The sequence below is a fragment of the Notolepis coatsorum genome, assembly GCF_963971535.1.
Source record: "Notolepis coatsorum genome assembly, chromosome: 19".
NCBI lineage: Eukaryota > Metazoa > Chordata > Actinopteri > Aulopiformes > Paralepididae > Notolepis > Notolepis coatsorum.
Window position 1 is genome coordinate 40,900,358 of NC_140183.1, and position 16,945 is coordinate 40,917,302.

Here is a 16,945-nt window from a genome sequence, read left to right on the forward strand (position 1 = left end):
TGGGGATGACATTGATATGTCTCTGGTAAAAAATATTATTCAAGGAGTTGTGGAGCCATTATCTCATATATTCAATTTGTCGTTCAAAATGGGAGCATTCCCTCAAAAAATGAAAATTGCAAAGGTTATACCATTATTTAAAGCTGGAGACAAGCATTTGTTTACCAATTATAGACCGGTATCCTCACAGTTCTCAAAGATACTCGAAAAACTATATGTTGCAAGATTAGACACTTTCATTGAAAAACATAATCTCCTAATGGACAGCCAGTATAAGATAAGATAAGATAAGATAAGATAAGATATTCCTTTATTGATCCCCTTGGGGAAATTCAGGCATCATAGCAGCATGGGGGGAGGGGGGGGGGGGTACAGGTAGTAAAAACAACACAGTGTACAGGTAGTAAAAACAACACAGGCAGTGTAAACAATTTGGTCAATATGGTCAATATAATTTTCTATCTGACTAGCTGAAGAAATATTCACATTATTCACAGTGCCACATAAGGTGCAGTATGCCTAAGGTAGTGTTATAATTTACTATCTACTGAGTATACATTATTCACAGTATGGTTTTAGAACAGCTAGATCTACCTCCATGGCATTAATGGAGCTTGTAGAGGAAATAACGGACGGTATAGAGAGAAAGAAATATGTATTAGGAATATTCATTGACCTAAAAAAAGCTTTTGATACAATAGAGATCATGAGATTTTACTGAAAAAGATGGACAGGTTTGGTGTCAGAGGGGTTACTCTAGACTGGCTGGAAAGCTATTAGTAACAGGCAGCAATTTGTTCTGATGGGTCAGCACAAGTCACAATGCTTAAACATTACCTGTGGTGTTCCACAGGGGTCAGTATTTGGACCCAAATTGTTCATTTTATACATAAATGATATATGTAAAGTATCTGACATACTGAAACTGGTTGTCTTTGCGGATGACACAAACATTTAACATTTTATGTTCGGGGGATGACCTTCAGCAGCTTTTAGAAGTGGCAAACATAGAAATGGACAAATTAAAAGGTTGGTTCAACACAAATAAGTTATCACTCAATTTGAAAAAAAACAACTTCATGATATTTGGAAATTGTAAAATAATCACTGATCCTCAACTGAAAATTGATAATGTAAAAATTTAGAGAGTATATACAAACAAGTTTCTAGGGGCCTTAACACTTTAACTGCCGGAGGTTAAATTCATGATATACCATCTGTTGCCAGCTCTATTTAACATGGAGAAGTTCCCCTTCTTTGCAGGGCTATAACTTTTTAAATTCTATTGCTAGATTGCCATTATTAGGGCCCATTCAAGGTCCTATATGTATTGTTCATTGTGTAGCAACGTTAAACTTTTTCATTCACATATTCATACTAAAATATGGTCTAAAGTATAAGTATGTTTTCATCTCTTTCTGCAGCTTTCTCCAGAACGTGATTTATAGCCCCAAATGCATTATATTGATGATGAAATACAGTTTGATAGCAATCGGCGCGATATAAAGAATTCCAACTGGACGTACTTCTGGAAGTTACTACACGTCATCTGATGTTGACCGGATGGGCAAGGGGGCGTTTATAATTCCGTGGGCAGCGTTATACCATTCATCTAATGTGGGTCAAATGTTCATCATAGCAGTTAGTATCGAACACGGTAATATTACACGCTAAAACTCACCCCAGTCTCCTCGGGCCATTGGGCGATCAGCGTGGAGGAGACATTTTTCCATTATGGGATGTCGAAATACCCGGTCCATTTCCAGGTTGTATAATAGTATATACGTCCAAATCATGTTGTTTATCGAGTTATTGGCAACAGATCGCTATGTATTGTGTCGAGCTCGAGTCCCGGGACCTATAGCGAGTGCCCGGAAGTAATATGGGTGATCACCACTTCATCCACATGACTTCCTGTTGGGCGATCTGCCGATCGGCCACCAGATGGCGATCTTGAACCGCTAGAGGATTGAGAGGAGATCAGAACTGTGTGTGAAGGCTGCAGAGGGGAAATATGATTCCGATCACAGATTTTTGAAATATTGATATCAAAGACGAGTTACGGCGTCCTAGGCAACTTGAGCATGGCTAGGAAAGACGCCTAAACACGTTTCCGGCACTTAAAGTGTTAATAGACCACAAACTCTGCTGGAAACCCCATATAAAATATTTGTGTTCAAAGTTAGCGAGAAGTATTGGTATACTGGGCAAGACTAGATATATCCTGAATCAGAAAACTCTATATACATTATATTGCACACTCATTGTACCATATCTATCATATTGTGTTGAAATCTGGGGAAATACTTATAAAAGCAACTTACAAAAGATATGCACACTGCAAAAAAGAGCCATACGGATAGTACATCATGGTAGATATTTAGATCACACAAATAGTCTGTTTGTAAGGAGTCAAACATAAAAATGCATGGACTTAATCAAATTCAAATCTGTACAAATTATGTTTCTGGCAATAAAAAACAAATTACCAAGCAACATTCAAAAAAAATTCACGGCCAGAGAGAGTGTTTATAATTTTAGAGGGACATTAGCTTTAAAGCAACCTACGGTACGTACAACTCTTAAAAGTATGTGCATTGCAGTTTGTGGGGTATCACTCTGGAATGGTCTGGATGCGAATATAAAATTAAGCAAAAATATCAATACATTTAAAGGTAGCTATAAACAAGCACTTATGGACACATATAAGAGAGAGGAGCTTGAGCAGTAATGTGACTGCCTATTATTTTTTCTCATTTGGATATTTAGATATATAAAAAACTGTACTTTTATTTAATTTTTTATTTGTTATATTATTTATATTTTTATTAAATTATAATGTCAAATATTGTAAGGAAGGGGCAGGGCTTGATAAGTTGTTTTACTTCCCCCTGTTCCTTCTCACAGACGGGACGTCCAACACTCCGGTCATCACTACGAGACAGCCGGAGACAGGGAGACAGGGGGGCCCATTTAAAATTTTGTAGGTGAGGAGTAGCACTTTAAAGTCAGATCGGGCTTGAATAGGAAGCCAGTGTAGGGCGGACAAAACTGGTGTGATGTGATCACATTTTCTAGTTTTAGTTAGTATCCGTGCAGCCGCATTTTGCACAAGTTGAAGATTTTTGATGCTTGAATTAGGTAGGCCTGAAAAAAGTGCATTACACTAGTCTAGACGTGATGAGACAAAAGCATGAATTAGGGTTTCAGCGTCAGCCGGAGTTAAAATGGGGTGAATTTTTGCGATATTACGAAGATGGAAGAAGGCAATTTTGGTGACATTTTTTTTTTATCCACTTTTTCTCCCATTTTCTATATTTTCTCCCATCCCAATTTCGTATCATCCAATTCAACCCTCCCTGTCACGAACGCTGTTTCTTGCCTCCCACAAGCCGGCTGCAATGTGGACTAAGTCATACATAGCACAAGTCCCCTCCGGTACTTGAGGTAACAGCAGTCGCATCTTTTCACCTGCGCAGCTCGATCTCTCAGTGGCGAGGAGTAACGCGTGGGAGGCTCACGCTGCCCCCGACACTTCCTGATTCTACTGCGCAGGCGCACCAACCGACCTGTAGGAGTCGCTGTCCACAACGCCCGATCCCCACCCATCAGTTTCCCACCCCCTAATACGGCCAATGTGTATTAGTATGAACGACCAGCTAAACTGAAAGCAATGTGGAGTGCTGGGCTCGAACAGGCGAGCCCAGCGTCTCCGCATTCGTGGCGAGCGCCTTGCCCACTACGCCATGTAGCCGCACTTTTGGTGACATTTTTTATATGTGCATTAAATGAGAGGGAGGAATAAAAAATGACTCTGAGGTTTTTTATGGTGGAGCTCGGGATACATGACAAGTATCAAAGTTGAGGGAGATGTCCTGAAACAGGCCTCTGTGCAGTGGCGTCGTCTCACGCCGGAGACGCGGCAGTAGAACACAGGGGTCCGAGGGGAACGGGGTGAGAACACAGCCATCCTCCCGTGGAGTAATAGGGAGCGATGGCGAGCCTCACCCCAGGAACGGGGATCACGAAGAGGGAGCTGGGAAGTAGCCGGCTTGACGTCTGGAGTGGGAACACTGGAATCCTCCCGTAGAGTATTAGAGAGCGAAGGCGGTGTCCCACTCCAGGCAAACGGCGACAGGTGGTGATGGCTGGCACGTCGTCTCACGCCGGAGACGCGGCAGGTGATGGTAGCAACAAGAACGACCCGACAAGGAGTGGAGGGGAGTCTGCGATACAAGTACTCTCCCGAGCTGATCGCAAACTCCCAACAGGTGCGTGAAGGTGAAAACGGCATATTAAATAAATAATAATAATTAATATACTTTTTTTATTTTAATTTTTTATTTTTTGCATACAGTCAACGTATTCTTAAATAATAGCACTGCCCGAGGCTGGGCATACAGTCAACATATTCTTAAATAATAGCGCTGCCCGAGGCTGGGCATATGATACAGTCAACGTATTCTTAAATAATAGCGCTGCCCGAGGCTGGGCATATGATACAGTCAACGTATTTTTAAATAATAGCGCTGCCCGAGGCTGGGCATACAGTCAACATATTCTTAAATAATAGCACTGCCCGAGGCTGGGCATATGATACAGTCAACGTATTCTTAAATAATAGCGCTGCCCGAGGCTTAGTGGCAATGCACCTGTACAGTCGTACACCTGGCAGTAACAGGGAAAATGCATAAAACACCCCTGGAACCTGATAAACAAGCTTAAAGCCAGGTACATTTTTCAAGCACGACATGCAGATTTGCAGTTTTGCCTTATTTGAATCGAACTCTATAAGCTTAGTACACACGTCACAAACTGCACGAGCACAGTGTGAGCAGACCCTTGCATAATGCAGCACACCGAGTGAGAGAGAGAGCGCGAGAGAGAGAGAGAGAGAGAGAGCAAGAGAGAGAGAGAGAGAGAGAGAGAGAGAGAGAGAGAGAGCAAGAGAGAGAGCGCGAGAGAGAGACAGAGAGAGAGAGAAAGAGAGAGAGAGAAAGAGAGAGAGAGAGTGAGAGAGAGAGAGAGAGAGAGAGAGAGAGAGAGAGAGAGAGAGAGAGAGAGAGAGAGAGAGAGAGATATCCACGGCGGGAACAGAATAGATTGTATTAAAAACTCACCAAACGTCCAAGAGGAAGGAGACAACCGTGGAGATGATAAAGTTCACCAGTCCATATTGTCCCCCCCGTTGGGATGAACTTGGGAGTCTGTTCCTAGTTTATCTGCCACACGTTAGCACTCGATAACGTAGCTAACGCTAGTTAGCTGTCCCTGCCTTTAGCTAAGCTGACATGGCTAGCCTGACTGAACTTTCTAACACGCAACAACTTTCATCTTTCCATCTGCCGAACGTCCTCTTCGTCTTGGCATAACCTAATCACTATACTTGGTATTGATAAGCTTACGGCACGCTGCGTTATATCTTCTGTTCCGATGCTGCACAGCGCTCCCGTGGATAGCGCCGAATAGTCAGACCCCGTACCTGTAAGTTATGTAACCCCTCCCCTCGTTGAAACCAATAGTATATCTGCAGAGCCGCAGAGCTCCAATAGTGTATCTGCAGAGCCGCAGAGCTCCAATAGTATATCTGCAGAGCCCGGAACAAGTCAGACACATTCTACAAACATCTGATGTGAAATATATAAGCATGTAAGCAAAACTAGATTTTAGGTCTGTGATGGAAAGTGATTGTTAACATTCTATTTTTTCTATTTTTTTATAAAAAAAAATAATAATAAATAAAAAAAAAAAAAAAAAATTTGGCCCCCCTCCCTGCGAGGCCATGTGAGACCGCACTGCTTGCACACCCCTTGAGGCGGCCCTGGCTCTATACATGGGGGGTAATTAACGTGAGCTAACGTTAGCCCTTCGACGAGTGGTTTGCATGGACAGTAACGTTAGCTACAGCTTCGTTAGCCTAGCTAACGTTAGCTACATATCTAGCAAGCTATAAACAAAGAAAGTTTAATGTGACTGATCTAGTGAGCTAGAATCAGAATATTCCACCCATAAATAGCTAATGTCAAATATAAATAACACAATGGCCATACCAACCCGTTAGTTTTGATGGGAGCTAGTTAACGTTAGCTAGTTAGCCAGCTAGCTAGTAGTACCGGTGAATCATGTTGCTAATTGATTTCGGTCGACTAACGTTAGCGAGATTGGCCTACGTTCCGTTACATATTCATAATCATGAGAAGGATAGGAGTCTGAGGTGGGATGTCGAAAGACGACGCTAAACATTTATTAATGTTAAACTCTGTTAACATTGAGCTAGTGTGCTGACAGGAAAGTAACATGGTCCGTGCGGAACCCTTATCCCCAACACATAGTTCTGTGGGTGGTTGTTAGAGTTGTTGATCTTCCACAAAAGATACATTTTTGGCTGGTAAAAAATCTGTTTGGCTGGTAAAAAAAATCATCTACTCGCCAGTTGGCTGGTAAGCCAAAAAGTTAGTTTCCTCCCCTGAATGTAAGGCTCTAAAGCCAGATTGAAAAGATTCATTAAGATTATTGTTTGATAGATGGTCAGTAAATTGCGTTGCAACTATCCGTTCTAATACTTTGGATAGGAACGGAAGATTGAGATGGGTCTGTAATTTTTCAAGATTAGAGGGTCGAGGTTGGGATTTTTAAGTAGTGGTTTAATGACGGCTGATTTAAAGGCCAGGGTCACCACACCAGTAGACAAGGAGGTGTTGAAGATATTGAGTAGGGCAGGGCCTAGAGTTGGGAAGAGTTTTTTGATGAGAGCTGCTGGAAGAGGGTCAAACAGACAGGTTGAGGGTTGACAGGTTGATATAGTCCTTACCTTTACTAGGAGGTATCCCAAAAAGAATATTCCAATTGTCTGATTGTGATTTCCAGTATTGATGTCGATCAGGTCCCTGACATGAAGTGGCACAAGATATGCCTCAAATGTGCTGAACGCGTTTCGAAGTGGTCGGATGAAGCGATTTACTTGGCTTGATCTAAATTATCCGCCCGGACGAAATTAGATGTGACACACAGTGTGAAATATGGTTTCAAAGGGTGGGCGATACTGCCACCTAGCAGGATGCGGCCGGTATTGCACTCTAGGGATCTTAGAATGATTCCCTATGGTAACACTGAGGTCCGTGAACCTGTAATGAATAAAAAAATCGAATAAAAGAAAAAACTGCCAAAACCCGACTATACTCGGGTATGGCGCTCAACCGCTGGCAAGATAACCCGACTTTACTCTGGTCTGGCAGCGTGAACACTTAAGGCAACGCACTTGTGCTTCCGCATTGCTCTGATTGGCCAGCGCTCTCCCTTCGTGAATCGCAGCAGCTCTACGCACCGAGCGTAGACGCGTCACTCGTTGCAGGCTCTCCAGAAAAACACAAAGCCGCCATCTTTAATGTGTCGCATAGGTCGCATAGGTAATATTAATAGGTTGCCGCGGCATTATGCATTCGTAATCCCCCCTACATAATAACCACGCAGGTTAGCAATGCTTGCACAATACCTAGCTTAATAATAAGTAGGCAATTGGCACAAGCGTAAATTATACATTCGTCACTCAGTTTTAACATCGACGGTTAGCTCAACTCGTTCGTCAGCTTGCTGTGGAGCCTATGGTCAGTTGGTGACAAGTTTGAATCACAGACTACAGAGTGGCCTGATCAGCCGAACTCACAATTGGAGGTGGGCTTCCCACTCTCCAGGACATTTATACCAAGCGTTGCAGGGCCAAGGCTAAGAGAATAACCAAAGACTCTAGTCACCCAAACAACTGCCTCTTTGCACTGCTGCGGTCAGGCAAGCGCTACCGGAGTCTCATGGCCAGTACAGAGAGACTCAGAAGGAGCTTCTATCCCCAGGCCATCAGGTTGCTCAATGACTCTATGTAACATCATCAACCCATCCATCTACACTCATTGCATACACATCCACATCCACATGCACACACTCACTTTAAACAAATACTCACTTTAGACACTTTAACACTACATTATATTTATCTATTTATAAAGAGATTTGCACTACATTCATACCTCATTTGCATTTGCACCTTGCCTTAAAAAAAGTGTTTGTACCTCATTGTCTGCATTTGTACCTCATTATCAGCATTTTACTTCATTGTACTTAGGTTGTACTTTAGTTTGTATATTGTATTGTATATTGTATATTGTATAGTGTTATTCTTCTTTTACTTACTTTTTTACTGTATGAAGCGCATTCTCAGGGGCTCATACAGAACCACGCATTTCACTGTAAAGTACATGTACCTTATACGTGACAAATAAAAACAAACTTGAAACTTGAAGGTATACGCTTTGTAGGTCCATGAAAGGATAAACTTTATGAAGTATTTACCGCCCCTAAAGAACAACTGAAACTTCTTTTCTCACTCTCCCGGACAAGTTCAACATGTCATTTGAAATGATAGGAATTCAAATGACGGCAATTACCTTTAAATGTTGTGCATACTGTATACTGAATGACAGTTGACTAGAAAGTCTCCACTGGTCGGCATAGTTTACATGGTACAGATTTGACAGTTGAGTTTGGTTTGGAAATGAACAATTCCTGTGACCCCAGCGATTAAAAATGAAAAACATGGGTTCATGTCAAACATCACATTGAGTGCATGAATAACATTTCATACGCCTCAGGGACACAGGAGCTGTCAAGCTGAAATAATAACTGAAATGTGTTGGCATGGCAACATGCCTTTTCACAGCAGCTTCTGCACAAAGTTAGCGGTGGTAGTTCTTCAGTCCCGAAAATATTGCAGTAATTTATGTTTAATTAAAGAAAAAGAATAGAAGATTTACTTTATTGTCAGTTCAGGCAATTGACATTGTGTCTTTCTGCATATCCCTCATAAATACACACACACATACACACAGTCCCCTACATATATGCATTTCAGAGGTCAGAGTTCCCTGCGGCAGTTCTGGCGTTCAGTGTCTTGCTTACAAGCATTTTGGCAGAGATGTTGGGCACCGAAGATGTAATACCAGCTACCCTCCAGTTGCTACAGTCACCACAGCTAAACACCCTCCTGTCAGTACTGGAGTACTCTTTTTTTTAAATGTATTTATTGAGACCCCATTTCTCTTCCAATGGGAACCCACATGAACCCCCCCTCTGGCTGGATGGAGTTCGTGAGGCACCTGGGAGACAGAGACACCACTGAAACAGACGTAGACGGTGCATATCTGCCAGGTGTCCATGAGAGACAAATTGGGAGTGGACACACACACACATATGCACACACAACGCCTGAGATACAGTATATACGCTCGCGAATGGATGGAAATCGCATTTCCAGCAGCCAGCGTGGGGGGTGATGTGTCTCATGGCCCCAGAAGGCAGCTGCCTTTTCTACCCCAACCACCTGCCTGTTAAACTAATAGGGATTGTATAGACAACTTCCTTTTTGCTAGGGAGGGACAAAGTGGGAGAGGAATATTAGGATGGATGGAGACACGTTGGTGGTGATTTGCTTCATTTAGACTGGAGTTGGACGTGAGAGAGTGGGTGTGCTGATGATTCTCAGGAACAACTGTGGAGTGGAAGACTGGAGCAGCAGTCATCATCATGGTACATGATCCCAATTACATTATTGCAAATCAATTCAAGGCGTATTACGGGCCTTATGGCTCATATTAACCATCAACCCGTTAATTAAATAGTTTTTATATGATGCCGGGGGTCATGCTGAACCACGTCCGTAATGCTTTTAGGATCTTGTGCTTTTATGCGGTCGAGAAATGTTCAATCTGCCAATTGTCAGCTGAAGTCATTGTACATTTGGGTCGTTCGAGGTTGACGTTGTAGTTAGCTCACGCTCACACACACACACACACACACACACACACACACACACACACACACACACACACACACACACACACACACACACACACACACACACGCACACGCACACGCACACGCACACACACACCCCCATACATTGAAGGACCATTTATAGTATTAGATTAATCTGGATAACGAATAGGAAAGGTGACGTTTCAACAAAGGTCAGAATGTTCTGTTCTTCACAAATGAAGGCCTCCCTTGACAGCTGCTAATATGAAAGGTAATGTCATTGAAAGGTAATTCCAGTTTTGTAAAGAAAGAAAGAAAGAAAGAAAGAAAGAAAGAAAGAAAGAAAGAAAGAAAGAAAGAAAGAAAGAAAGAAAGAAAGAAAGAAAGAAAGAAAGAAAGAAAGAAAGCCAGCATTGAAGTATATCATGATTAATATCCTACCATTGAACTTCTTTCATCAAGATTTGACATCCATATAAGATGATTAAAATGTCATCGTGGCTTGAAACTTTTGTTTTTGTGTGTGTGTCAACCATCCCCAGAGGCTAGCGGATTCAGAATGTCACCAACTAGTTTAATGTCTGCATCAGCCTGGTGGCCTAGGGTTAAGCTCAAGGTTCATGGTCGAGCCCTTAATGTCATGCAGTTTTAAAGGACAATGCCAGTGTTTCTGTATCTGAAAATGTACCACATTAACACATGTACCACATCTGGCTCAAATACCATGCATACTGTACCTCTGAGGTTCATCTATTTGCCTGACAAGTTAGTTGCTCTATCGTTCCTCTTCTTACAGAGGAAGAAGAGGAATAGAGACTCACATACAATGGAAAATAGGCTATGCATAAGAAGTTAGCAGGGCATTTTAGTCGAACGTGGTAAGAAACACATTCACAATGGTGGCCCATGGTATGGTAGTGGTGAATCTGTAAAAGACTATGAAAACATTGTGTAAGATGTACATTTTGTAACAAGGCAAGAATTACGTTTTGCCTGATGAAGACCCTGTTGGGTTGAAACATAGCATTGTAAGTCAAGTAATGTATTGGGAGCTGTAATCCAGTGTGTGGGTATTCTTCTTCCTTCCCTCTTCACACTTCATCCTGCACCTTCATCCTACACCTATAGCCTTGTAAGCCATAAGGTGAAGCCTGAAAAGTGGCTAGAAAATGATTTTCGTTCCCACATCTGGGAACTACATTCTGAATGCATTTTGCCATAGACAATACCATCATGGACATTGGGTTAAAAGTTCTCTGCAAGATAGCCTGCCGAATTTTGTCAGGGGCCATAAATGTATACCGTAATTCCTTTAATAGTAACCGGTATTCAATTAAAAACTGGGTCTCTATTAATGACCTGGTGCGCTGTTGAGCTAAGCAATTATAAGCCGGCCTCCTAATACAAGCCGGGTATATTTTGTTATTGTTGTTATATGCTGGCCTGGCTGTGCAGTAAATACCATATAATGGTATGGTGTTAATCTTTACCAAGAGAGTAAGCCTACCTCAGAATTGTATAAAACGAAGTTATTATTATTATTATTATTATACCAGTATTGTGATTGCACTATTATACTTTATTTTACTTTTTTTGACCACCTGTAATTGCACTGTTTACTACCGTATTTCATACAGTACTTGGTTTCAATAAATGAACCCAGTACATTTGACTGGGTTCAAACTGACACAAAATGTTGATTTATTCATTATGATCTGTTTGAAAATTAGAAATATAGGCCTCTCTCTTATACATGCCTCCTCCTAATACAAGCCTGGTATCCGCTACAGTTGAAACAAATACAAGCCGGCGTTACTATTAGAGGAATTATGGTATGTATGGAAATTACAAAAAAACGAAAAATTTAATTTGTTGGGAAGACAAAATCTCTCTGAAATTGACATTTACACATGTACCTAAACATCAAATATTGGTGCATTAGTATACTTGAATGTGAATTTATACCATGATATGCAAATTTGTATCAAAAACGCCTTGTGATTCCCAACCTGCAATATTAAAGATGCTGGTACAATTTTCTAAAGATTGAGGTTGTACACATAAAACAGTTCAGTGGATAGTATAATGAGAAAAATAATAGACCCACATACTTTTGATCAAGATAGTTAATCAATCAAAACACTACACCCTTCATTTGGAATGATGAAAGAAAATAATAATTACAAATCAATAAGTTACTCATTAACCTTTTTATTTTCCATTTAAAAACAAAATAGAATGCAGGTACAAAAATACAAACAAATCACACTATACCTACTGTATAACCATAATACCCTCACCATATACATCCCAACCTCAGTCCACACCCTCATCCACCACCACACTTCCCAGGCAACACTGATGTTAATCATCCTCACCACTATCATCTGAGGCTATGGTTAGACTAGTGTATTCCTGGCGTTTTTTTATACGTTTTTGACGACGTTTGATGTCCTATCTACACAGAAATGCGTTTTTTGGCATTTTTTTGTGGATACGGCTGAAACGCAAAATTGTGTTTGCGTTTGGAGATACGCAAAAAAAACGAGTCGACAACAGCGTGTAGTCAGCACGGAGCAGTTGTTGCGAAAACGCCCATGCGCAGTAGATACCATCTGCGTGCCCTTCCGGTGACAACAGTGTGTGTGTTTGGGACAGAGCTCCGTGTCCCAAATAGCTTCAGCTACCATGTGTTGTCAAGTTATTGTTATAAGGACCCCAGTCCAAGCTACAACAGTCTGCATTCCCTTAACAATTGTTTGTATTGAGCCGTATTGTATTGTACCCATATGCAATATGTTAAATAAAGTTTACATCTATTCATTCTGCTAGCATTACCGATTGCATGAGCAGCTGGCTAACGTGAGCTATCAGGATTCAGACCCTGTTAGCTCAGAGTTCCTCTTTCAACTTAACAAGCATTAAACAAAATGGCCCAGTCATCTATTCACCTTTGTTTAATACACACAGCGTTGTCTCTAATGTTATCTAACTACTGATAGCTCGCGATATCATCAGTTTTGGTGCTGGCTAAGTAGCGTGAGCTAACGTTAGCTTCTAGCCACAATGCTATATTGTTATAATGGCATACTCCATTGACGTTAGCATGCAGCTAACAATGCTACCGATCGTTTTTTAGACTAAACTATCCGCTCTTGGTGGTCACTTGTGTTGATGTTAGTTTTGTTTCATCAACAAATGACAGGCAGAACACACAGTGAATGTATCCGTTTTGTTTATTGCACTTTTATTAGGCTTTGCTGAAAAAAGAATTGCTGCATTGAGTAAATAGGCAAGATGGTGGCGCGGCATAGGCGCCTGCCTTATTGACATTTTCTTTGCTGGAGCTTCCAGGAAGTGTATTGGCACATTCGTTCTGATTGGTTGAAATTGCCTTCATGTTTGCCACCTACTGCCACCTACTGCTTTGGCAGTGTACTACATCAGTGTGCTCTGGTGACAAAAACGAGAAAAAAAACGAAAGTGTGACTCGAGGCGCATGACGTCGCGGCGATACGCGGCGATACGTATAAGAAAACAATACGAAGATGATACGAAAGGTGTAACCGCAGCCGTCATCATCCCACGTATCCCTATCCTCAGTTTCCTTAGAAATATTTGCACAATTTTGGCATTGACATAGATCTGTACATGGCAGTTTTGAAGAAAAGGAAGAGGTGAGGGTAACACAAGCATTGGTTCTGAAAGCTAACATACTTTAAACATCACTATTAACTAGCAGATCTACATAAACATCACTGTAAAACAATATACCGGTAACTAGATGGCATACAGTATCTGAAGAAAACTAGAATTCTAGTTACAGTATGTAAACTATAAAAACACAGCTAAACTGTCTCTCAGCACAGCATCAAATAGTGTATCCACATATTGAGCTGCAGAACACGTTGTGGCCCGTTTCTCAGCTGTATCCAAGCGTTTTTTGTTGATAAAACGCCTATAAGTAGCGTGAAAACCAGCATCTCCAGGAACATTGGCAAACTTGATATCTAAACAATGTTTGTATGTCTCCGCAATGGTATGATTCTCGCCTGGCAAGTTAAGCCATTTTTGTCCTCTTCTGTACTCGTCGATATGTACTCCGTGGATTCCATGCTACTGCTAGACACAAATTTGTTGTCGTCCCTTGTCCGTAACTTGGCAACAAATCGGCTGCTATTGGTCGAGCGCAAGACACGTGACAGAACTTGTGTCACCAGACCCCAATGGGAAGCATCCAGATCTAGGATTAAGGTGTGCAAACGCACGGATGCACTTCCCAAAGGGCTCAGCTGACCTACCATACATGAATTTCCCCAAGACCACAAACAGACACAGGAGAATGTTAAGAAACAATAAGAAATACTTTATTACATATAATATATATAGCATACAAGTTCATGAATCTAAATAAATAACTACTAACTAACCTAATCTAAAAGACCAGTGCCCTTAGGTGCTTCTCTGCACTGTAGGCCAACCCCAAGCTGCTGTTCCCACCCACACTATCTGTTCTGCCCCTAAAGCACTGCACACGTGGGGAATGGTGCCTATACTGCACCCAGGTCTGGAAACGGTCACGAACTAATCCAGAATCACACTGGTCTCAGGGAGTCACAGCACATAATTAATTCATATTAAGAACAATACACACTGGTGGCACACAGTAAAGATAAGGGGGCATGTTAGGGTAGTAGGTATGGGGCACTATGAGGTTTAGGTCTGGGGCCAGAATGCTCCTCCCACATCCTAGCCTAGGTTGGGGCAGTGGAGGCGCCAGTCACAGTTTATAGACAATACGACAAAAAGGATATAACGCGACCCGAAGGTGCGTGGGCGGGGAAGGTCTCTCCCCCCCTCCCTCTCTCCCACGGCCCTGGGCTGAAAAGCGTTCCGACTGGGACCGGAGAATAGGGTACTTCTTAGTGCAGAGCAGACCAGGGTAATGCAGTAGTGTCCTCCTGGCTGCAAGGAAATAGCACAGTTTATTACACACGTCGAGCTCCCACGTTCATTTGTTAGTCAATGGCCGCCCCGTTTTGCTGCAAATAGTAGCAGCGTTTCAGCACGCAGTGCTCTCAATTATCTTCAGTTATAATGACAGTTTGTATTATCCAAAGTTTCTTATAGCACAGTTCACATAATCCATTCACTGATACGTAGCTCGGGAAACAGTACATTCATCCGGCACAGATATTCCGATACTCACGGCATGTAGCGTGGCTACAATGTATCTCTCTTGGTTTTGGCTCCACTCGTTCCCCAGAGAGAAGGTGAACACAGCAGGCGGGAGCAGTAAGTGTTTTCACTGGAAAAAGGCACAAGAGAAGGGTAGCGTGTCCTCGTATCTCATAAGGTTCAGCGTTCCCGGTGTCGTCCTTGCGACTCTGTTCTGTCTACTGCCAAAACGAATTCTCCTTTCAACCGCACCCGGCCTTCCTGGCACCGCCCCTCCACGCCAGCCAGCCAATCCATCTCCTGCCCCCTCCAGCGGGCAGCGGCACAACCCGGCTGCGTAAGAAAGAGGGACCTCATGTGTAGACTGCACGACTGAAAATAGATTCTCCTCCCTGGTGGCCCCGCACTTGCCTGCTGTCACTGGCCCCAGCACATATCGCCATCCCCACAGGACGGCTCCCCACGCTCTCACCGGGACTCCATGGACCTCATCTAAGCAGGGAAGAAGGGACAGCATGGCGCAGTACTGCGATAGGAGATTCCAATACACATAATAGTCGGATATGCACTTGCCTGTTAAAACGGCCAGGTAAGCATCTAGGTCCTCATCAGGACCATCACTGGGCGTGTCCTCCTCTCAGGGTCCCGCAGGTACATCAACACACATACATACAGACACACACACACCCCCACCCGTGACACTTGCAACACTTACCAAAGTATCCATTCGCGAGGAAAGATCTAGTCCCGACTTTAAAAGTATAATTGCGCAAAACCGGCAGGATTGTAGATGGAGAACTTTTTATTCCTAAATCTACACAAATAGATCTTTCACCCAGAGTGAAAATGTCGTAGTCCCCCGAGGTGGGAACGGGATGAAACGATAACAGGGTTCACCTTATGGCCTATTAAAACAGGTTGGATGTTCACACAGCTACAGTACTCTACAGTGAATGAACTCGGGTCAACATCACTGGTATCCCTTTCCTGCAGGGCGCATGGTCCTGATGCCCGCATCCTGGAGGAGGTGAAGATGCCTCCGCTGGGCCAGCTCACTCTGCCCCAGATGCTGCACATCGCTGCCCAGATCGCTTCGGGCATGGTCTACCTGGCGTCGCTGCACTTTGTTCACCGAGACCTGGCCACCCGCAACTGTCTGGTGGGAGAGGGCCTGGTGGTGAAGATCGGTGACTTTGGCATGTCCAGAGACATCTACAGCACAGACTACTACAGGGTAAGACGGCAGGGGGGGAGGACGTGGGGGAATAGAGGCCTTGCACAGAATGTTTGTATAGTTGTGGTGTAGTAGTCTCTCTTCCAACATGGCTGCCTGTAACCATTGGTAACCTCTTTCAAAATAAAATGCCTAATTTCTGTGCAGTGATTAGTTCAAACATAGGAAACGCATGATATTACTGTTCCACTAACCACAATGACCTGTTTACAAGATCCAGTTACCAACACATAGCAACTGTTGTTTTACACATAGTAACCTCTCTTTCAACATAGAGTAAAAAAATCTATAATAATAATAAAATAAAAATATTCCAAACGTTCTGTGAAGCTCAAGGGGAACATTTCAGCATTTGAAGGGCTTGGAGCCACACTTGGACATAAGTGCCATGTTGGGTGAAGATGAGTGTTATGTATCAAATCAAATGAAAGTTCTTAGTGAGATTACACTAAGATACACTACACGACCAAGGTACCCATGTACATGTCAAAATACTTCCCAAAGGTCAGTGAATACCACGATCACAACACCAGAGGGAGCTCCACAAATCATGTTAAACCCAGATTCGGCTCAAATAAGGGACTAAACACGTTTCGCAATTATGCCACATCAATGTGGAATGCCCTACCCAAAGCTGTAAAGGAATGTGGATCACTACCCACTTTCAAAACCTCTCTCAAGGGACACCTACGGGAGACTGCAATTCAACACTGGCCCCTGTAAATATCC

At 42.7% G+C, this 16,945-nt stretch overlaps 1 protein-coding gene across 1 annotated transcript in view; it reads left to right on the top strand.

Moving 5' to 3' along the window:
* ntrk1 (neurotrophic tyrosine kinase, receptor, type 1) overlaps nt 1-16,945 on the top strand; it is a gene marked incomplete at both ends in the record, with an annotated part of 104,333 nt that overhangs the window by 66,780 nt on the left and 20,608 nt on the right. The window contains one exon of the mRNA XM_084336624.1: nt 15,976-16,216. Coding sequence (XP_084192750.1) covers nt 15,976-16,216 — 241 coding nt within the window. The remainder of the gene's footprint in view (nt 1-15,975; nt 16,217-16,945) is intronic.